The sequence below is a fragment of the Xenopus laevis genome, chromosome 6L (genome assembly GCF_017654675.1).
Source record: "Xenopus laevis strain J_2021 chromosome 6L, Xenopus_laevis_v10.1, whole genome shotgun sequence".
NCBI lineage: Eukaryota > Metazoa > Chordata > Amphibia > Anura > Pipidae > Xenopus > Xenopus laevis.
In genome coordinates, this window is record NC_054381.1 from 160,918,096 (window position 1) to 160,940,652 (window position 22,557).

The 22,557-nt window shown below is 40.9% G+C and overlaps 1 protein-coding gene across 5 annotated transcripts in view; it reads left to right on the plus strand.

The window, feature by feature from the left end:
* The window catches only part of rhpn1.L (rhophilin, Rho GTPase binding protein 1 L homeolog), a 44,276-nt gene that overhangs the window by 10,310 nt on the left and 11,409 nt on the right, over positions 1-22,557 (plus strand). For all 5 annotated transcript variants that reach the window (XM_041566692.1, XM_041566691.1, XM_041566690.1 and 2 more), the window contains exons 3-10: positions 9,126-9,241; positions 14,077-14,205; positions 15,031-15,106; positions 17,192-17,269; positions 19,052-19,176; positions 19,404-19,570; positions 20,149-20,336; positions 21,493-21,649. In XM_041566692.1, coding sequence (XP_041422626.1) covers positions 9,126-9,241; positions 14,077-14,205; positions 15,031-15,106; positions 17,192-17,269; positions 19,052-19,176; positions 19,404-19,570; positions 20,149-20,336; positions 21,493-21,649 — 1,036 coding nt within the window. The remainder of the gene's footprint in view (positions 1-9,125; positions 9,242-14,076; positions 14,206-15,030; positions 15,107-17,191; positions 17,270-19,051; positions 19,177-19,403; positions 19,571-20,148; positions 20,337-21,492; positions 21,650-22,557) is intronic.

Genomic DNA, 22,557 nt, shown 5'->3' on the forward strand with positions numbered 1-22,557 from the left:
ACACTATGGTTCCACTAGCAGCCATGTTTTACCATGTGACATGCAAAATAATTTTTTTTATCTAATATAGTTAGTTAGGCAAAAATGTAATGTATAAAGGCTGGAGTGACTGGATGTGTAACATAATAGCCAGAACACTACTTCCTGCTTTTCAGCTCTCTTGCTTTCCACTGATTGGTTACCGGGCAGTAACAATCAGAGACTTCAGGGGGAGCCACATGAGACATAACTGTTGCTTTTGAATCTGAGCTGAATGCTGAGGATCAATTACAAACTCACTGAACAGCTATGTCCCATGTGGCCCCCCTTATAGTCACTGACTAACTCAGAGTTAGAGAGCTGAAAAGCAGGAAGTAGTGTTCTGGCTATTATGTTACACATCCACTCACTCCAGCCTTTATACATTACATTTTTGCCTAACTAACTATATTGGATAAATTTTTTATTTAGCACATACTATCTATTTACCCAGTTTTTATTTTTATACTGAACTGTTCCTTTAAGCAAAGCAGATTGTGTTCATGTTTGTCTTTGCTGCCATTTTGAAATGGTGGTCCACCTGTTGCCTCCAGCTGGGGGCTTGTCATTCAGTGACAGACAGAACAGGGTGTTTGAGCTGGGGGCAATGTTGGGTAATACACCCTGTGTGACCCCCAATCAGTCATTCAAGAGCAACATGTTACTCACCAACCCCCAGTGGTCTCAAAGCAGATGATTATTTTTGAATTCCAGGCAAATTTTGGTTGTATAAAAACCAGATTTACTGCCAAACAGAGACTTCTGTAGCTGCCAGTCACTTAGGGGCTACTAATAGCCAATCACAGCCCTTCTTTGGCCAAGGACTCTTTTCATACTTGTGTTGCTCCTCAACTCCTTTTACATTTGAATGTGGCTCACCGGTTCATAAAGTTTGGGGAGCCCTAAGCTATTCAAAATCAGCAGGAAGCCCCTACATTGTGCAGTCCCTGGGACAGTCGGACATTGTACTATATGGCATTATAGCCAATAAGCCTCCCAATAAAAAGACAATTATTGCTCTTGGATTTGCTGCAAGATGGGGGAATTAGGCCAGGGCCACACTCGTGCTCTGCTGGGACCCCCCTACAGCTGTAACTAAAGGAGCAAAGACGACTAACACTGTAGGTTGTGTGGAACTGCCGGGCAGAGCAAACTCAAAAAATGACTGGCCAGGCTGCCTAGGATAAGGCTGAAGTGCATTTGTCTATATCAACTCATGCCCACCTTAAAGGAGAACTAAAGCGTAACTAAAGAAGTAGGTAAAAATGTTGTTCATGATGTTTTGTGCTTCTGTTCCAGCCCAAGGCAACCACAGCCCTTTAGCAGTAAAGATCTGTGTCTCCAAAGATGCCCCAGTAGCTCCCCATCTTCTTTTCTGCTGATTCACTGATTCACGTGCTCTGTGCTGCTGTCACTTACTGAGCTTAGGGAGCCACTCACAATATACAGTACACATAGAATAGAAATGTCACAATATAAGGCTGATTAGTAATTAATACACATAATTACTACATGGCAGCACAGAAACCAGTGCAATTAGCATCAGAATTGAATAATCAGCAAACCTGTAGCATCAGCTTATATTACAGCCAGGGAAGCTCATTTTCTGCTGGATAATTAGTGACGAGCCCTAAGCTTAGCTTCTCAACAGCCAATCAGAGCCCACTGAGCATGTGAGTGTCACAGACACTTTCCAAGATGGTGACCCCCTGTGACAAGTTTGAAGTCCTGGATCATTGCTGCTATCGACAAGCTCAAACTTTAGCCTCGTGCAATAAGTTCACTATATCAAATATGCCATTTTTAGCCACATTCAATTTTAGGGTTTAGTTCTCCTTTAATGCTATGCATTTATAGCGAGATAGTGTGTTATTGCCGGGGGGGGGGGGCTTGGCTTTAAAGGGATAGGGTAGTACTAAATGCCCCATATTTTTCTCTACAAAAAGAAGGGTGCCATGGGGAGAAGTTGTCATGGTAACACAACACTTGCAAACCCCAAGGGGTATATTTATCAAAAAAAATTAAGTTAGCGATCACCACAGTCCTCCAGAGTGAAATTCTGCCACTCTCCATTCATTTCTAGGGGATTTTAAAAGGCATATTAATCAAAGGCTGAACTTTCACTTTCACCTATTGATAAATAATCTCACTTTAGAGGACTGTGGCGATCTAGAACTTCACTTTTTGATAAATATGCCCCCAAATCTTGCAAATCCAGTAATTAGATGTATTTTCAGATTTAATTGCATTTCCAAAAATATAAAAAGTGGAATTAATGATGAATCCTGATGAAGCTTTGAGCGAAACACGTAGCAGGTACTGCAGTTATTGAGCCCATAAATTCCTAACCTAAAATGAATGATGTAAATAAAAATACATTTGGTGAATAACACGCGCTGAAACGCATCGCCAACTTCCGGAAAATCGAGTTTTAGTGGCAGCAACATTGGTACATAGGACTCCGCAGGGTGGAAGGCGAAAAACAGAGACAAGGTTGAGTGGGGAGAACAACGAGTGGTGAGAATTGTTGGTGGGAGTGAGGAATTGGGAGGCCAGGGGACGCCCTGTGTTTATCTGTCAGCAATTGTATCACCCCAAAGATCAGTATTGACGTACCCCCCCTTCTTTCCAACACACACACTGTTATCTGGATACACACACAATATAGACTTTTTGCATCAACACAGCACTCCACCATTGGAATTTTTTTGTGCCGCAAATGAGATAACCGGCAGTTAGTAACTGACATTTAGGTGCAGATTTATCAAAGGTCGAGGTGAATTTTCAATGAAAAAAATTAGAATTTCATATTAATTATTTGTGTACTTCGACTAGGGAATAGTCTAAATTCGATTCGAATTTTAAAAAAATACTGTCTCTTTAAAAATTCGACTTTGACTGAATTCACCATCTAAAACCTGCCGAATTGCTGTTTTAGCCTATGGGGGACCTCCTAGAACCGATTTGTAGTCAATTGGGGGCACATTTACTTAGCTCGAGTGAAGGATTAGAATAAAAAATACTTTGAATTTCGAAGTATTTTTTTGGCTGCTTCGACCATCGAATTGGCTACTTCGACCTACGACTTCGAATCAAACGATTCTAACTAAAAAACGTTCCACTATTCGCCCATTCGATAGTCTAAGTACTGTCTCTTTACAAAAAAAACTTCGACCCCCTACTTCACCACCTAAAACCTACCGAGCACCAATGTTAGCCTATGGGAAAGGTCCCCATAGGCTTTCCTAGCTTTTTTTGATCGAAGGAAAATCGTTCGATTCGAAGGATTTAATCGTTTGATTGAACGATTTTTCCTTCGATCGATGGAAATGCGGTAAATCCTTCGACTTCGAAGTCGAAGGATTTTGCTTCGACGGTCGAATATCGACGGTTAATTAACCCTCGATATTCGACCAATAGTAAATGTGCCCCTTGGTGTACTTTGAAAAAACAAAAGTTTTTTGGGCGGAAACTTTGAATCAAATTCACTCGAAAGCGCTATTCCTTCGATTCTAATTCTTAGACTTAATTTCGGTCTGTCTTTTTGAATTCAAATTTTGAAGTTTTTTCAATTCCAAATTCGACCCTTTTACGTATGACCCTAAGGGGCAGATTTATCAAGGGTCGAGTTGAAAATTAAAATTTCGAATTCCGATTTTTTAGTTTTTGTATGACCAAAACTGTCAAATTCAACTTCAGGATTTTAATCGAGTTTTTTTCAAAACTGTAATTAGTTTTTCGAGTTTTTATCATACTCTGGCCTTTCAAAGGAGAAGGAAAGGCACTTGGGGGTGCCACAGAGTGATCCACTTTTGGCTTCTTTTCTCTTCAAATTCCCCGGGGCAAATGCATGCGCAGTTGAATAAAATAGCCGACATTTTAGTTAAAAATGCACAGCCGAGCGAAGAAAGAAGAAGACAGAAGAGGATCACTCCGTGGTGCTCACTGGTATAACCCCAGGCCGGTGCAGTCGTTTTCTGCTGATAGGAGCACTTGGGGGTGCCTAACATTTGACACCCCCAAGTGCAACCCTAAGTCCCAAAAAAAGTTTTTTTCAGAGTGATAGGCTGCAAAAGTTTTTGGGTAACCAGGTACCAGGTTTAACCTATGGCACATAAGCTATACATTGAGCTCATGTGTAGGGCAATATAACAACTTTATTGTCTTTATTAAAGGAGAAGGAAACCACCTGGGCGCAGAAATCCCTCCCCCCTCCCCTGTGTTGCCCCCCCCTCCGTCCTCCACCCTGGCCTACCGGTCCCCCCGGGAAAATGCCCCTAACTTGTTACTCACCCCTCTGCGCAGGTCCTGTCCACGGATCTCACAGGCGCCATCTTCTCCCAAGCGGTCTTCTTCCTGCTTTGATCGGCATCTTCTGGCGCATGCGCAGTAGGAGCATTTACTGGTACGGATCTACTGAGCATGCGCCGAATGTCACGCAGTGAAATCGGAAAACTTTTGGCGCATGCGCAGTAGATCCCTACCAGGGGAGGGTTTTTGCGCCCAGAGAATTTCCTTCTCCTTTAAGGTTCCCTGGACTTGTGTAATGTATTTGCTGCAACATATACGTCCATTGTACTTTAACTTCCCGCCATATGCAAATTAGCCAACGCTAGCGCAACTTCGCCAGAGTTCGGGCCCCTGAAAGCAACTTCAGATATTTGTGAATTAGCGTTGTCCTGGCCTAATCTGCGCCTGCCGAAGTGTTGCAATGTCAGTGAAGCCGTTGCTGGCGAAATTTTCGGAGGTTAGTGAGTTTGCCCCCAAGCCTTTCCTTCTCCTTTAAGAACTTGAATTCGACTAATCGCCACCTAAAACCTGCCGAATTGCTGTTTTAGTCAATGGGAGACGTCCTGGGACGGTGAAAAAACTCAAATTGAGTTTTTAAAACTCAAATTGAATTTGATTCGAGTTTTCGGGACGATCCTATTCACCCGAGTTTAAGAAATTCGATTTTTTTTTTCATAAAATGAATTCGACCTTTGATAAATGTGCCTCTATGTGTTTTTTGAAACGCTTTAATCAATTTTCTCCCTGATATGAGATGAGTTTGAAACATAACATAAATAGATTTGATTGGGCTTTTAATCTTATGTTTATTAGAATAAGTTTTATGGAATTATATTAATTTTAACAGAACTATGGTCAGAATGATGAGTTGTAATTGTTTTACATTAGTAGACTGGCCAGTCACTGATATTATCTGTATAATTTGATATTATTTGATATTTATTTTGAGAATTTAATTCCACTTTTTGAATTTTTGCTATTTTCTATTTTTCTATATTGAAAAAAACACTTTTTGTATTGTTGCTATTTTTTCTATATTGAAAAATGTTTTTTTGAATTTTTGCTATTTTCTATTTTTCTATATTGAAAAAACACTTTTTGTATTGTTGCTATTTTTTCTATTTTTCTATATTGAAAAATGTTTTTTTGAATTTTTGCTATTTTCTATTTTTCTATATTGAAAAAAAACACTTTTTGTATTGTTGCTATTTTTTCTATTTTTCTATATTGAAAAATGTTTTTTTGAATTTTTGCTATTTTCTATTTTTCTATATTGAAAAAACACTTTTTGTATTGTTGCTATTTTTTCTATTTTTCTATATTGAAAAATGTTTTTTTGAATTTTTGCTATTTTCTATTTTTCTATATTGAAAAAACACTTTTTGTATTGTTGCTATTTTTTCTATTTTTCTATATTGAAAAATGTTTTTTTGAATTTTTGCTATTTTCTATATTGAAAAAAACACTTTTTGTATTGTTGCTATTTTTTCTATTTTTCTATATTGAAAAATGTTTTTTTGAATTTTTGCTATTTTCTATTTTTGCTAGTTATATAGTCCTTGATTGGAATATTTTTTGTTGGTTTTGAGGCATCAAAAGGTGGAATTGAAATCTCTATAAACATTGGATCTAACACTGAGAGGGGGTTTTCCCATAACTGCAGACACTGCATGTTGATGCCTGGGGTGGGGGGGGACGTACAATCTGGGGCTGTTGTTGTTGTTCTAAAGAGAGAGAATTCGTCTGTATTGGGGCCCTGCTAGGCCTGGGCGTGCGTCCTGCTCACTGTGATCCGTCAGAGATTTCGTTTCGACGCAAATTATTCTTTTCATCTTCTCCGACCCCCCCGTCCAGCTCTCACAAACAATCCCTTTGGCTTATAAAGGATTTCACAGGCGGGGTCTCTTCCCCCTTTCATTATGCCCGTCTCCCAGGCCAACACTTTGTGTTTAAGGGCCAGTCATTGCCCCGCCTACAATGACTAATGCAAGAAAATAATGGGGGGCACTTGCAGGGTTTTAGTTTAGTAATCATGTGAAATATGTGGGTTATTGGATAAGGAAGAGGAATATTCTCAGATGATAATATATATCCAATTCATTGGGGTACCAGCAGCTCTTCAGCATGTCTGTGTATAGTGATGATTAGAGAACAAATAGTTATTGTGGTTCAAGTAGTAGTAAAGGGGTTGTTCCCCTTTAAATGAACTGTTAGTATGATGTAGAGAGTGAGTGATATTCTGAGACAATTTGCAATTGGTTTTTATTATTTGTGGTGTTAGTTTTTAAATAGTGTTAGTTAATTAAGTTTACTTTTTAATTCGCAACTTTCCAGTTTGCAGTTTCAGCCGTCTGGTTCCTATGGTCCACATTCCCCTAGCAACCATGCATTGATTTGAATAAGAGACTGGAATATGAATAGGAGAGGTCTGAATAGAAAGAGGAGGAATCAAAAGTAGCCTTACAGAGCATTTGTTTTTTTAGATCCCATTGGAAAGATGGAAAGAGTCGGAGGAAGAAGACAAATAAATCAAAAGCTATCAAAAAGAAAAAAATGAAGACCAATTGAAAAGTTGCTTAGAATTGGCCGTTCTATAATATTCCCGAAGTCGTCCGAAGTTTCCTTGTGAGGCAGCTTCGGGCATCTTCAGAAATCGAAGCGCCGCGAGTGCATTGCCGCAGGCGATTCATCATTTTAGCAGGCGGAAGGCAGATCGGGGAGATTGTTGCCCCGAAGAAGAGGCGATTTGTCGCGAGGCGACTAAATCTCTCCGAATCTGACCATGTGCTAAAGCCGTAAGGGGCAGATTTATTAACAGTCAAAGTGAAAATTCGAATTTCAAGCTAATTTTTATGTACTTCGACTCGAATTTAAAAATTTCGAAAATTCGAATTACGAAATTTATCGTGTACTGTCTCTTTAAAGCTTCGACCATTCACCATCTAAAACCTGCCAAATTGCTGTTTTAGCCTATGGGGGACCTCCTAGTACCTATTTGGAGTCAATTGGTGGATTTTGAAATGTGCTTTTATTTTGATTCATATGATTCGAATTTGATCGAAACCTATTTGGCCAAAACTTAGCATTTCGGTTGGTCTTTTTGAATTTCGAAGTTTTTAAAATTCGACCCTTCATAAATCTGCCTCTCAAAAGTTAACTTAAAGGTGAACCACCCCTTTAAGCTGCTTGTATGTTTTTGGAGTGACCTGGTTAAGTAATTAACATTTTCCTACTGCTTAATTAGAACCGTCAGCTCAGCAGCTCTGTATTGGGGCTCCTTCTCTCGTTCTCTCGTTCACTGAATGGGTTTGTCGCCAGTAAGATGCCGCTCTACATACTGTGTCTCCTCCAGATTTAAAGGGGTGGTACACCTTTAAGTTAAGTTTTCATATAGGATAATTCTAAGCAACTTTCCAATTGGTCTTCATTATTTATTTATTTTTTTCACACCCCTCTGTCTTCCTTTTTTTTTTAATTATCTTTATTTAAATTTTCCAATACAAACGTAATCAAGAGGGGAGGGAAGGGATACAGAAGGAAGAAGGGATAGGGAGGGGAAGGAGGGGGTGGATGTCACATTGGTTATCCTTTCAATTATACAAGAAATACTAATCAAATAATCAAAGGGTCTGTCATGTTAATTCTTAAATTGCCCTTTGGGTTTATCTCTTCTCCAAATAGTCTATCCAGGGGTGCCAGATATTCCAATAAATACTACTACTATTCTGTATGATATGAGATAATTCTTCTAACCTCCTAATTTCTTCTACTTTCATTAACCATTCAGAGAATGTTGGGGGGTTGGTAGATTTCCATTTTAAGGGTATCAGTGCCTTAGCTGAGTGAAGTAGATGAATGATAAGAGGGTCAGTTACTACCTTTTCTGAATCAGGCAAAATGTTCAACAGGATTAATGCATAATTATTTGATCTAAAATTGCTTTTGGTGACAACATTTACGGTATTACGTTAATAATATCTTCCCAGTATGTAGTTAAAATTGGACAGGTCAGCCAAATGTGGTCATGTGTTCCCTTATGTTCATTACAACGCCAGCACTTTTTGGTAAATTTCGGAGATATTTTATTTAGTTTGGCAGGAGTTAGATGCCATCTGGTAACCAATTTGTACGAAGCCTCCCTAGTCCTCGAGGCTCTTGACGATTTATGGATTGATTTAATACCTTCTATGATACATTGTTTGCTTGGGTGTACCCAAGGAGTTGATTGTATCCCCATTTATCTCTCGGATGACAACATTATTTATTTTTAATAGCTTTTGGATTATTTGCCTTCTTCTTCTGATTCTTTCCAGCTTTAAAATGGGGGTCACTGACCCCATCTAAAAACAAATGCTCAGTAAGGCTACAAATGTATTGTTATTGTTACTTTTTATTCCTCATCTTTCTATTCAGGCCTCTCCTATTCATATTCCAGTCTCTTATTCAAATCAATGCATGGTTGCTAGGGGAATTTGGACCCTAGCAACCAGATGGCTGAAATTGCAAACTGGAGAGCTGCTGAATAAAAATCTAAATAACTTAAAAACCATAAAAAATGAAAACCAGTAGCAAATTGTCTCTGAATATCCCTCTCTACATCCTACTTACAGTTACTTTAAAGGTGAACAACCCATTTAATAAGGATAAAACGTGTGTGTGTGAGATAGGGGCATTAGATTGTAAGCTCCACTGGTGCCAAATATTTCAGTGCTATATAAATAAAGCATTATTATGCCAGTAATTCAACTGAACAAGTTAACTGTCCATTCAAGGGAAGTTCTGTTGCTAGTTCTACTCCGGTTCTGTTTCCATTGCAGGGATGTGACCCGTTTGCCCAGACACAGAGAAGTAAACTACAGCACCGCCGGGCCCGAATCAACCAACAGATCAACAAGGAGATGAGAATGAGAGCCGGGGCCGAGAACCTCTTTAGGTACATTAACCCTTGCAGGGACCTACACTGATACATTACTGTGCAGAGCATGGAGGGTTGTGGCCGGGGTTTGTACAGATATATATCATCCGGGTACAACTGAGATATGTGGGTTACATGGCACTCACCTCAGTCCTACACATACAATAACAATGTGATAAATGGCCGGTTGCCAGACACGGATCCCACTGGCCTCACTCTATATGTTATACGGCTCTGAATGACCACAGTAAGAGTTAAAGGGATTCTGTCATGATTTTTTATTTCTAAATGACACTGTTTACACGGCAAATAATTCACTCTATCATATAAAATATAATTCCTAACTAAAAGAGTTTTTTTTAGTTGTAATATTGGTGTGTAGGTGCATCTCAGGTTTTGCCTGGTCATGTGATTTCAGAAAGAGCCAGCACTTTAGGATGGAACTGCTTTCTGGCAGGCTGTTGTTTCTCCTACTCAATGGAACTGAATGTGTCTCAGTGGGACCTGGATTTTACTATTGAGTGTTGTTCTTAGATCTACCAGGCAGCTGTTATCTTGTGTTAGGGAGCTGTTATCTGGTTACCTTCCCATTGTTCTGTTGTTAGGCTGCTGGGGGGAAAGGGAGGGGGTGATATCCCTCCAACTTGCAGTACAGCAGTAAAGAGAGACTGAAGTTTATCAGAGCACAAGTCGCATGACTGGGGGCAGCTGGGAAACTGACAATATGTCTAGCCCCATGTCAGATTTCAAAATTAAATATAAAAAAATCAGTTTGCTCTTTTGAGAAACGGATTTCAGTGCAGAATTCTGCTGGATGTGTTTTTGTTTTTTTAAAACATTTTTCCTATGACAATATCCCTTTAATGTTACAACAAAATTCCCCTTTTACTTTCCATGCAAATGAAAACGAAGCTTGTGTTGTAGCAGCTGGAAGCCTGGGCACACAGTATAACAATGCAGGAGGGCCATGGGCCGCTGGTTCCTGTAGCAGTTAAGTCCAGTTGGCTGAGCCTGAATGCAGCGCAATGAGGAATCCCTGGCCCTGGACAGAAGGTCTCTTTAATATTCTGCACTTGAGGAGCATGGGAAGGAATCCAGGAGGCATTAGCATTAATTACAGACTGCGGGGGCACAACTAGTCGCCCCAATGCAAAGAAAACACAAGTGGAAGCCGGTGTTGTTTGTAATAATTAGCGGGTGTCACTGTTGTGTTAACGCTGCAGTTTTATGCTCCTTTTATTAACACTCCCACAGGGGCCGGGAAATATCCCTCTCTTACACCAACAGCACCGGAATGTCTTTCACTCCCCACGTGTCCTCCTATCCACGGGCACACGGCCAGCGCATGGGCATTGCCTCACTGGCTTCTCCATACGTTCACTTACATTGAGGATCGACACCCCGATACATAATTTAAAGATAGGCAGGGCGTAAGAACAATCGTTGCTGTTAAAATCGCCCGAAAAGACACAAAGTACTGTGCAAAGAGCCGTTTAATTCCAGGACCAAAAAGGTGCAAAGTCCGTAAAGTCCAGTAACATAATCCTATACAAAGTGCATTCAGTTAATCCTATGGGCAACATTAAAGTGATTCTTTTATGATTTTTATGACATCGTTTTTATTTCTAAATGACACTGTTTACACACTGCAAATAATTCACTGTACAATATAAAATGTCATTCCTGAAGCAGCAAGTGTATTTAGTTGTAATATTGGTGTGTAGGTGCATCTCAGCTCATTTTGCCTGGTCATGTGATTTCAGAAAGAGCCAGCACTTTAGGATGGAACTGCTTTCTGGCAGGCTGTTGTTTCTCCTACTCAATGTAACTGAATGTGTCTCAGTGGGACCTGGATTTTACTATTGAGTGTTGTTCTTAGATCTACCAGGCAGCTGTTATCTTGTGTTAGGGAGCTGCTGTCTGGTTACCTTCCCATTGTTCTGTTGTTAGGCTGCTGGAGGGGGGTGATATCACTCCAACTTGCAGTACAGCAGTAAAGAGTGACTGAAGTTTATCAGAGCACAAGTCACATGACTGGGGGCAGCTGGGAAACACGTCTAGCCCCCATGTCAGATTTCAACATTAAATATAAAAAAAGTCTGTTTGCTCTTTTGAGAAATGGATTTCAGTGCAGAATTCTGCTGGAGCAGCACTATTAACTGATGTGTTTTGTTTTTTTTTCCAAAAAACATGTTTCCGTATCCCTTTAAAGACAATGTATCAGAATATAAAGGCTTGAAGCACTAACTTGCCCTGTTCTATAAAAGAAACAATGTTACAGAAATGAAGATGATTTTTACCTTACCCTTGAAACAACGATTCGATTCTCACATGTGCAATATAAAGGAAAAGGCAACATATTAACCATTTTATAGATAACGGGAAATATTGAATGCTTCATCGAGTCACCGTGGAAATTTTCTTTGTAAAACCCAAATTCAATGATATTCTCTCTGTCGTAAGCATTTCTTATTATCCTGTCGCTTATTTGGAGGGTGCAGATCCCCCTTAATGGACCGACTTTTGCTGAGAGGCCAGCGTGTGCTGGTGGGTTACTGGCCACTTACAGCAGCCCCTCTGGCATTTGCCAGAACCCATAGGTCCGGGCCTGTCTCCATGGATACAATAGACTTGCACCACATCAGATGCTTGTGCTGTTATTGATGCCACTGACCGTGCTCTGCATCTGGCACAACAAGAGTTTGTAGCTAAGCCCCAGGAGAATGTCTCAAGCACAGAACATCAGAGCAGAGAAGCAGTATGGCAGCTTCCACTCCTATAACGAATGCAGCCATTCACATACACACGCAATAACCTAGGCCCATGAGTCTTCTCAGATAATCAGTTGGTGCCCTGGAAAGGTGAGCCAGGTGTGTGCCCTGATACAGAGCCCTGCGCTTTACCTTTCCCCCTACAATACAGAAACCAAGTCTAATCCCCCCCCCCCGGGTGTCTGTTATTTCATATCTGCCCATAAAACATTCAGTGGCAGAGGAGCGAGTGTCAGCTCCCGTTGTGCTTCAGCTTGTGTTTTGGGCACAGATAAGACGGTGACAATGGGCCCAGGGACTCATCACTGCCCAATTCCCGGCTGCAGCCTTTCATGAGCGTAAGCCTTTGTGCGACACAATACAGTGGTGTTGAGTAAAGAGCTCGGGGGAGAGAGGCCTTTGTGCTCCTCAATGACTTTCCTAATACAAAAGATCCCCCCGGCCTCCAGTTCTCATGTCACTCCCTCGCCTGAAAAACAACCTCTTGCCTTTTCATTATCCTTCTCATTTGCAACTGCCAGTTCTACTAGCAATGCACCCTGGGTAATACAAGCAGAAGGTATTTACTTGTCTCGTGTCATACACACAGCACTGCATTAATACCCAAAATAAGGACATAAAGGAGTGATTTGCATGTTTCCATCCCATGACGCCTTATGTGAGACTTAAACTGTCATTTTTGTGACTTCTTGTGACTCTTTTCAGCTTTCAAATTTGGGTCACTGACCCCATCTAAAAAACAAATGCTCTGTAAGGCTACAAATGTATTGTTATTGTTACTTTTTATTCCTTGTCTTTCTATTTAGGCCTCTCCTATTCATATTCCAGTCTCTTATTCAAATCAGTGTATGGTTGCTAGGGGAATTTGGACCCTTGCAAAACGCTGAAATAATAAAGCTAAATAACTAGAAAACAGAAATAATAAAAAATGAAAAACAATTGCAAATCGTCATAGAATATATCCCTCTCTACATCATACTAACAGTTAATTTAAAGGTGAACAACCCTTTTAAATAATGTTTAAAGGATTTTTTTAAGAGGCTTAAAGGATACTGTCATGAGGAAAAAAAATTTTTTTTCCAAAATGAATGAGTTAATAGTGCTGCTCCAGCAGAATTCTGCACTGAAATCCATTTCTCAAAAGAGCAAACAGACATTTTTTATATATTTAATGTTGAAAATCTGACATGGGGCTAGACATGTTTCCCAGCTGCCCCCAGTCATGTGACTTGTGCTCTGATAAACTTCAGTCACTCTTTACTGCTGTACTGCAAGTTGGAGTGATATCACCACCCTCCCTTTCCCCCCCAGCAGCCTAACAACAGAACAATGGGAAGGTAACCAGATAGCAGCTCCCTAACACAAGATAACAGCTGCCTGGTAGATCTAAGAACAGCACTTAATAGTAAAATCCAGGTCCCACTGAGACACATTCAGTTACATTGAGTAGGAGAAACAACAGGCTGCCAGAAAGCAGTTCCATCCTAAAGTGCTGACTCTTTCTGAAATCGCATGACCAGGCAAAATGAGCTGAGATGCACCTACACACCAATATTACAACTAAATACACTTGCTGGTTCAGGAATGACATTTTATATTGTACAGTGAATTATTTGCAGTGTAAACAGTGTCATTTAGAAATAAAAACAACACCGTAAAAATTATGACAGAATCACTTTAAGGTATGGAGATCCAAATTACTGAAAGATCTCTTATCCAGAAAACCTCAGGTCCCGAGCATCCTGTACTCCTTATTATCATCAGCACTTGGTTGGTTACAATACTCTGTCTGTCCCACTCACATCATTTATAGACATTTCTTACTTGAATCCCCCAGTCCCCACGTGATCTGAGCAACTCTCTGAGCTCCTAATCTTTCATTTCTTTTACCCTAATGAGCCCATCTGTCTCACTTCTAGGCTTAGAAGATTTGTCTATCTGTCTAATATATATATATATATAGATATAGATATATAGATATATAGATATATATAATGTTATGTAGAAAGTGTCGATACCATAATGTGAATGTAGAATAATGTTATGATTTGCCTATAAGCAATGAGTGTATTTCTATTACAGAGCGACCACTAACCATAAAGTGAGGGAGACGGTGGCCCTAGAGCTCAGTTATGTCAACTCCAACCTGCAGCTGCTGAAGGAGGAACTGGAGGAGCTGAACAGCTCAGTGGAAATCTACCAGAATGAGAGGTAAGTGGGCTCTGGTGGTGTTTGGAACAAAATTCCTAATGAAACGCATTCAGGACCAACAACTGATTATTTTCTTATTTCCTCTGTGATGGGGACCATAGATTGTAAGCTCACTGGGGCAGGGACTGATGGGAATGTGATAGGGACCATAGATTGTAAGATCACTGGGGCAGGGACTGATGGGAATGTGATAGGGATATTAGATTGTAAGCTCACTGGAGCACAGACTGACATTCCTATATAAATGGCCTTAAAAAGGTGTTAATAAAATACAGTCCCTTTCCTGGGAAGGAATGCAGGTGATATTGGGTGTATTTAGCTCCAGTGTCAGACAATATTCTGCTGCATTACTATCGGTATAGTTGGGTGGGGGTGAGGCTGGTGCTGTCCGACCCACTGAATGTGCAGCAAAATACCAGGATGTTGGATTGTTTTTGCTCAGATATTTGGGTGAGACGGTGAGTGTGTATGTGAGAAGGCAACTAGTAATATACAGTCAGACACAATTATACATGTATCACTGCACACTGACTTACTCATGAGTCACTGGTAATGTGAGTAATGGGAACTACTCCTCCTCATAACTCACCCTCTTCTATTTGTTACTCACTGCCTTCCCTCTCATTGCTTTGTTCTACCCCCCTCTCATTAGTGTATGAGGGGCTGACCTCAATGAATCACAACTGTCAGTATTGTCCTCTCCTCCATATCATTCCCTTAAATATAAATCTTGTGCTTGGGGGAGATTCCAGGATTAAATACAACTGGGCCTGGTGTAATAACTGTACAATAAAGTCATTCTGGGGTTTCTCTCTGTGTTTATAGTGATGCAGTCAGTGTCCCCATGATCCCGCTGGGACTGAAAGAAACGAAAGATCTGGATGTGACGGAGGCTTTAAAGGTAAGTGACACTCCACTTGTGGCTACTATCAGCCCCTGTATGGCCAACTCTGTCAGCTCCACAGGGACAATCTGTGTGTCAAGGGCTTGTGTGTACTTGCATAGTCCAAGGGTTATTTATCAAATATCCAGTTGTGTTTTCCCCAAAAAATCAGGGTAGTTTTCAGTCCAAAACATGAATTTTGGGGTTAAAACAAAAAAAAAAATCAACATTTATTATACAGGTTTGGGACCTGTTATCCAGAATGCACAGGACCTGGGGTTTTCTGGATAATGGATCTTTCCATAATTTGGATCTTCATTCCTTAAGTCTACTAGAAAATCATTAATTATATCTTAGTTGGGATCAAGTACAATCTACTGTTTTATTATTACACAGAAAAAGGAAACCATTTTTAAAAATCTGGATTATTTGATTATAATGGAGTCTATGGGAGACGGCCTTTGCGTAATTCAGAGCTTTCTGGATAATGGGTTTCTGGATAACAGATCCCATACCTGTACCCCTCAGTTGGAAATAGCTGGAATCCAAAAATACACCAGCGAAAACCTGTCGAGGTCATGTAGGAGTCAATGGCAGAGGTCCCTTGAACGTTTTGTAGATGGTAATAGCCTTCATGAATGTTCCGGTTTTTTTTGTGTATTTCGCTCAAAAACTTGATCAATTCTATTTTTTTTTTTCAGAATAAAACTGAATTCCAGTCTTTGGGTTGTTCAATTTCAATTCACTTATTTGAGTTTTTTACATTCAAGTTATTTCTTCAATTACAAAAGATTCGTGTTTGTGAGTTGATTCGAGGTTTAAAAACCTCACATACCTCTAAAATAAACCTTTGATAAATAACCCTGTGTGTGTCTTGCAGACGTGGAAGTATAATTATAATTACACAGGGACCTTAAATTATAAATTGACTGTGGCAAGGACTGATGGGAATGTGATGGGGACCTTAGATTGTAAGCTCACTGGGGCAGGGACTGATGGAAATGTGATGGGGAACTTAGATCGTAAGCTCAATGGGCAGGGACTGAAGGGAATGTGATAGGGACCTTAGATTCTAAGCTCATTGGGGCAGGGACTGAAGGGAATGTGATAGGGACCTTATATTGTAAGCTCATTGGGGCAGGGACTGATGGGAATGTGATAGGGACCTTAGATTGTAAGCTCACTGGGGCAGGGACTGATGGGGATGTGATAGAGACCGTAGATTGTAAGCTCACTGGGACAGGGAATGTGATAGGGACCTTAAATTGTAAGCACACTGGGACAGGGACTGATGGGAATGTGATAGGGACCTTAAATTGTAAGCTCACTGGGGCAGGGACTGATGGGAATGTGATAGGGACAATAGATTGTAAGCTCACTGGGGCAGGGACTGATGGGAATCTGATAGGAAACTTAGATTGTAAGCTTACTGGGGCAGGGACTGATGGGAATGTGATGGGGACCTTAGATTGTAAGCTCACTGGGGCAGGGCCTGATGGGAATGTGATAGGGACAATAGAGTGTAAGCTCACAGGGAGAAAACTCCAGTAACAAACCCTGTCAGTAGAATGAGTTGTGCTGAACAGATTGTGGCACATGATGGCATGACAACCAGTCAGATGTAACTACCTGGGCACTCCAGGAAGCCAATTACCCCAAGAGCTGATTCTTAGTCACGCCCCCAGAATGGACACAGCCAATCAAATGACAGGAGTGGCTATATATATATTTATATCTATTTATATATATATATATATATATATATCTATATATCTATATCTATCTATCTATCTATATCTATCTATCTATCTATATATGAGTGTGAGTAAGCCAGCAATGTTCTGCAGCAGCTCTCTGCACATTGGAGCCCTCTCCCTGTGTGTCACACAGAACTACTACTCATTGTCATTAATATTTCACTTTCACTGATACAGTTTCCCTGTCACTGAGCAGGGATTTGTGTGTGAGTCGCACTTTACAATTAAGTGTAAATTGGCTAATTTGTATGCACCGCTTCATGTTTCCCCGTGTGTGTCGAGTGCTTTCTCACAACCTCCAGGATGATGTTTTCCGTTCACTTCTCTTTCTTGCTCTCCCTATTAGGACTTCATCGCTAATCACTACGGGGAAGATGGAAGCCTTTATGACAAAGAGATCCGAGAATTAATGGATCTGCGGCAGGTCGGTGACTTTGGCCCATTGTTTTTAATTACATGTAACTTAATTACATGTAATCCTCAGCCTATGGCTTTCATTGGATTCTGGGTGTTGTAGTTCAACTGCCACGGCTGTAGATCACTGCCATGAGGATAATCACTGAATCCGTACATTGAGTATAATTTATAATTGTAGCAGCACAGAATGTAGAAAGACTGCCGTGTACTCCTTATTGGATCATAAAGTGACAACACAGCATAATTTAACCCACGAGCTGATAGGACTGTCCCTCTGCAGGCTGCCTTAAAGGGATAGTGTCTTGGGAAAACATGTTTTTTTTCAAAACACACCAGCTAATACTACTGCTTAAAGGAAAACTATACACCCCAAACAATGTAGGTCTCTATAAAAAATATATTGCATACACCAGCTCATATGTAAAACCCTGCTTCATGTTAAACCATTTTCATAATAATATACTTTTTTAGTAGTATGTGCCATTGGGTAATCATAAATAGAAAATTGTCATTTTAAAAAATAAGGGCCGCCCCCTGGGATCGAACAATTTATGGTGCACACAAACAAACCATACATGTTAGGTCACATGAGCCAATTAACAGACAGAGTTCTGTCTTTTGCTTCCACACTTCTTCCTGTTAGAGTTAGAGCTGCAGTATTTCTGGTCAGGTGATCTCTTCCTGTTACAGTTAGAGCTGCAGTATTTCTGGTCAGGTGATCTCTTCCTGTTACAGTTAGAGCTGCAGTATTTCTGGTCAGGTGATCTCTTCCTGTTACAGTTAGAGCTGCAGTATTTCTGGTCAGGTGATCTCTTCCTGTTACAGTTAGAGCTGCAGTATTTCTGGTCAGGTGATCTCTGAGGCAGCACACAGACCATCACTAAATGGTGGTTCAAGGCAAGAGATGTAAAAGGACAATATTCATTTAAATATATATTCCAGTTTGGTAAGATTCTTTAATATGTCACTTAATATGATCTAAACTGTCTGTTGCTTAAGTGTTCATTTCGAGGTTATAGTTTTCCTTTAAGCAGAATTCTGCACGGAAATCCTTTTTTTAAAAGAGCAAACATTTAATTTACATTTAATTTTGAAATTTGGCATGGGGCTAGACATATTGTTAGTTTCCCAGGAGCCCTCAGGTCATGTGACTTGTGCTCTGATAAGGTAACCGGATAGCATCTCCCTGACACCTCTGCTGAAGGATTTCATTGCATTGCTAGCAGAAAACCCCTGCTTTTTTCCTGCTTGGGTGCAATTCTTATGTCTAACACTAGGAGCTATGGAGCCCAACCCAAGTTGTCGGTACAATTCAATGGGAGGTGAAGAAACAATTGCTGTCTCAAAGTAGTTCCATCCTGAAGTGTTAGCTCCTTCTGAAAGCTCAGTATCAGGCACAATGCACTGAGATGGCTCCTACACACCAATATTACAGCTAAAATATACACTTGTTGGTTCATTATTGGTTAATAAAGAACTGTAAAAAAAATAAGGGTTCAGTCTTGCTTATTGCTCAGTAGGATACGTTGGCATCGTTGTTTGTTCCCTTTATGCCATGTTTATCTGCATATTTGGGCTTTTTCTTATGAATATTTCTACCTGAACATGATGTGAAACGGTGACCTCTAGTGGCCGAATGGTGATAGACTGTTTCCTTGAACCATAACGTATAAACTAAACGTCTCTCAGCCAAACAAGCTCCATTGTTTCACACAACAAGCAAAGTGTCTTTCCACAACTATAATTGGTCCGAATACTGTTGTGCTGAACTGTTTCTCTCCTTCCCCAGGCCATGAGAACCCCCAGCCGCAGTGATGCCGGGATTGAGCTCCTCGTGGAATATTATAACCAGCTTTATTTCCTCGACAACAGATTCTTCCCTCCTAACAAGCCCCTGGGGGTCTTTTTCCACTGGTAAGAGCAATTCTCCCTCTCCATTTCTAGCAACATATCTCTGGCTCTTCCTGGGAGTTACAAGTGCAGTCCCTGTCCAGAGGAGCTGGCAATCTATTCTTGGCCGTATAGCTGATATGAGTTACAGCTGGAGGGTTGCATTGCAGATTGGAGCTGCACAAAGGACGGCATTTAGTGTTTTGCAGTTGGCCTGAATAAAAATGGGAATAATTCATGTTTGTTTGCAGGTACGATTCTCTCACTGGCGTCCCCTCCTGTCAGCGGGCTTTGGCATTTGAGAAGGGGAGCGTGTTATTTAACATGGGGGCTCTGTACACTCAGATCGGGGCTCGGCAGGATCGATTGTCTGTACAAGGGATTGATACGGCCATCGACGCTTTCCAAAAGGCCGCAGGTAAGCCGACCCCCCCTTCTCACTTTGAGGCACATTTAACAAAGGTTGAATTTCGAGTTCATGTGAGTTTTTATAATTCGACCAATCGAAGTTTATTAAAAAAAAGTCCAATTTCAAAAACTCAGGTGAGTAGGATCAACCCAAAAACCCGTTACCGTTAGGGATGCACCGAATGCAGGATTAGGTTAGGAATTCGGCCAGGATTCTGCCTTTGTCAGCAGGATTCGGATTTGGCCGAGTCCTTCTGCCCGGCCGATCCGAATCGGCCAAATAAAAAATTTTTGGTCACAAAATAAGGAATTAAAACATGTTTTCCCCTTCCAATCCCTAATTTGCATAAGAAAATTAGGATTTGATATTCAGCCGAATTTTTCGCAAAGGATTCTGGGGTTTGGCCTAGTCCAAAATAGTGGATTCAGTGCATCCCTAGTAACCTTACCCCCATACAGCAACGATCCTGTGCCAGGTTTTCACAGAGATCCTATAATAGTTATGTCCATGACTTGCCTCTCCTTCCTATACGTATATATTATATGCCATGACCAGTGTCTCATTCTAACGATTACCATCTCCCGTAGGCTGCTTCAACTACCTGAAAGAGAACTTCTCTAACGCCCCAAGCCTGGACATGAGCGCGTCGTCTCTCAACATGCTGGTGCGCCTCATGGTGGCTCAGGTGCAGGAATGCGTCTTTGAAAAGTTTCTGTTGCAAAACCCCCAAAATGATCTCTTCACTCAACTGCAGGCAGCACAAGAGGCTGCAAAGGTGCGTTGGGGGGAGAGTGTGGAAGCACATAGTTCTGTCTTTGTGGGTTGATAGAGGGGAGTTTTCTCCGGAGGGTCAAATATTGGAATCCCACAGTGTTAAGGTGGCAATTACTGAGCTTAGGGACCCACTCACAATATACAGTACACATAGAATAGAAATGTCACAATATAAGGCTGATTAGTAATTAATACACATAATTACTACATGGCAGCACAGAAACCAGTGCAATTCGCATCAGAATTGAATAATCAGCAAACCTGTAGCATCAGCTTATATTACAGCCAGGGAAGCTCATTTTCTGCTGGATAATTAGTGACGAGCCCTAAGCTTAGCTTCTCAACAGCCAATCAGAGCCCACTGAGCATGTGAGTGTCACAGACACTTTCCAAGATGGTGACCCCCTGTGACAAGTTTGAAGTCCTGGATCATTGCTGCTATTGACAAGCTGAAACTTTAGCCTCGTGCAATAAGTTCACTATATAAAATATGGTATTTTAAGCCATATTCATTTTTAGGGTTTTGTTCTCCTTTAAAAGGCTGGAGTTCCAGGTTCTTCCTTAGAGTGATGAGGCACTTGGAGCGCTTTGTTTTCCAAAGTCGCCCGAAGTTTCTTCGTAAAGCAACTTTCTACAACTTCGGAAAACGAAGCGATCCAAGTGCCATCCCGCCAGTGATTTTTACTCTAGCCGGAGGGAAGGCAGTTTGGGGAGATTAGTCGCCCTGAAGAAGAGGAGATTTGTTGCCGGGCGACTAATCTCCCCAAATCTGCTTGTGTGTCTCTGCCCTGAAGCTTTATTATCCCCATGAGATAATCATGCTTAGTAAACACCTACAGAATCCAAACCCTGAGCTCACTGAGCATGTGCAGTGCCACTGACACCAGTCAGAGGTCAGTCTACAATAAAATGGCAACTTTGGAGGCTTGGCTGCTGTGTGTCTGTACTGATACACTAACCCACATGCAGTCATGTCTAGCCTTATCTGTTGCGGGGCCTATGTTTTTTTTTTAAAACTAAGATTACTAAGTAGCAAGTAATAATCTTTCATTCTGTCTTCAAGAAACCGTATAGTCTTTCTGTGTGCGTGAGAAGCCATGTGTAACTGCTTACCTGTTCCCAGTAATGTCTCTTTATTTCCCATTTCATTTCCACAGGTTGAGGAAGTCTATACACTAGTCTACAGGACAATGACGCAGCCGCCAGTTAAAGACTATATCCCCTTCTCCTGGAGCACCATGGTCCATGTTAAAGCCGAGCATTTCAAAGCTCTGTCCCATTACCATGCAGCGTGTTCCCTGTGTGATTATTCCAGTAAGTGTCAGTACTCTGTGTGTCTCCAGTATCCTTATCATTTACAGTAGGGGGTACATTATCCCTTATAATACATGAGTGATACTCAGATTTCCCTGTATAACTCAGCCTGCAGCCTTGTGCCTTTATATGGTCACAGAACAACCCCTCAGTGACTTCTAATATCCTTATCATTTACAGTAGGGGGTACATTATCCCTTATAATACATGAGTGATACTCAGAGTTCCCTGTATAACTCAGCCTGCAGCCTTGTGCCTTTATATGGTCACAGAACAACCCCTCAGTGACTTCTAATATCCTTATCATTTACAGTAGGGGGTACATTATCCCTTATAATACATGAGTGATACTCAGAGTTCCCTGTATAACTCAGCCTGCAGCCTTGTGCCTTTATATGGTCACAGAACAACCCCTCAGTGACTTCTAATCTCCTTATCATTTACAGTAGGGGGTACATTATCCCTTATAATACATGAGTGATACTCAGAGTTCCCTGTATAACTCAGCCTGCAGCCTTGTGCCTTTATATGGTCACAGAACAACCCCTCAGTGACTTCTAATCTCCTTATCATTTACAGTAGGGGGTACATTATCCCTTATAATACATGAGTGATACTCAGAGTTCCCTGTATAACTCAGCCTGCAGCCTTGTGCCTTTATATGGTCACAGAACAACCCCTCAGTGACTTCTAATATCCTTATCATTTACAGTAGGGGGTACATTATCCCTTATAATACATGAGTGATACTCAGAGTTCCCTGTATAACTCAGCCTGCAGCCTTGTGCCTTTATATGGTCACAGAACAACCCCTCAGTGACTTCTAATATCCTTATCATTTACAGTAGGGGGTACATTATCCCTTATAATACATGAGTGATACTCAGAGTTCCCTGTATAACTCAGCC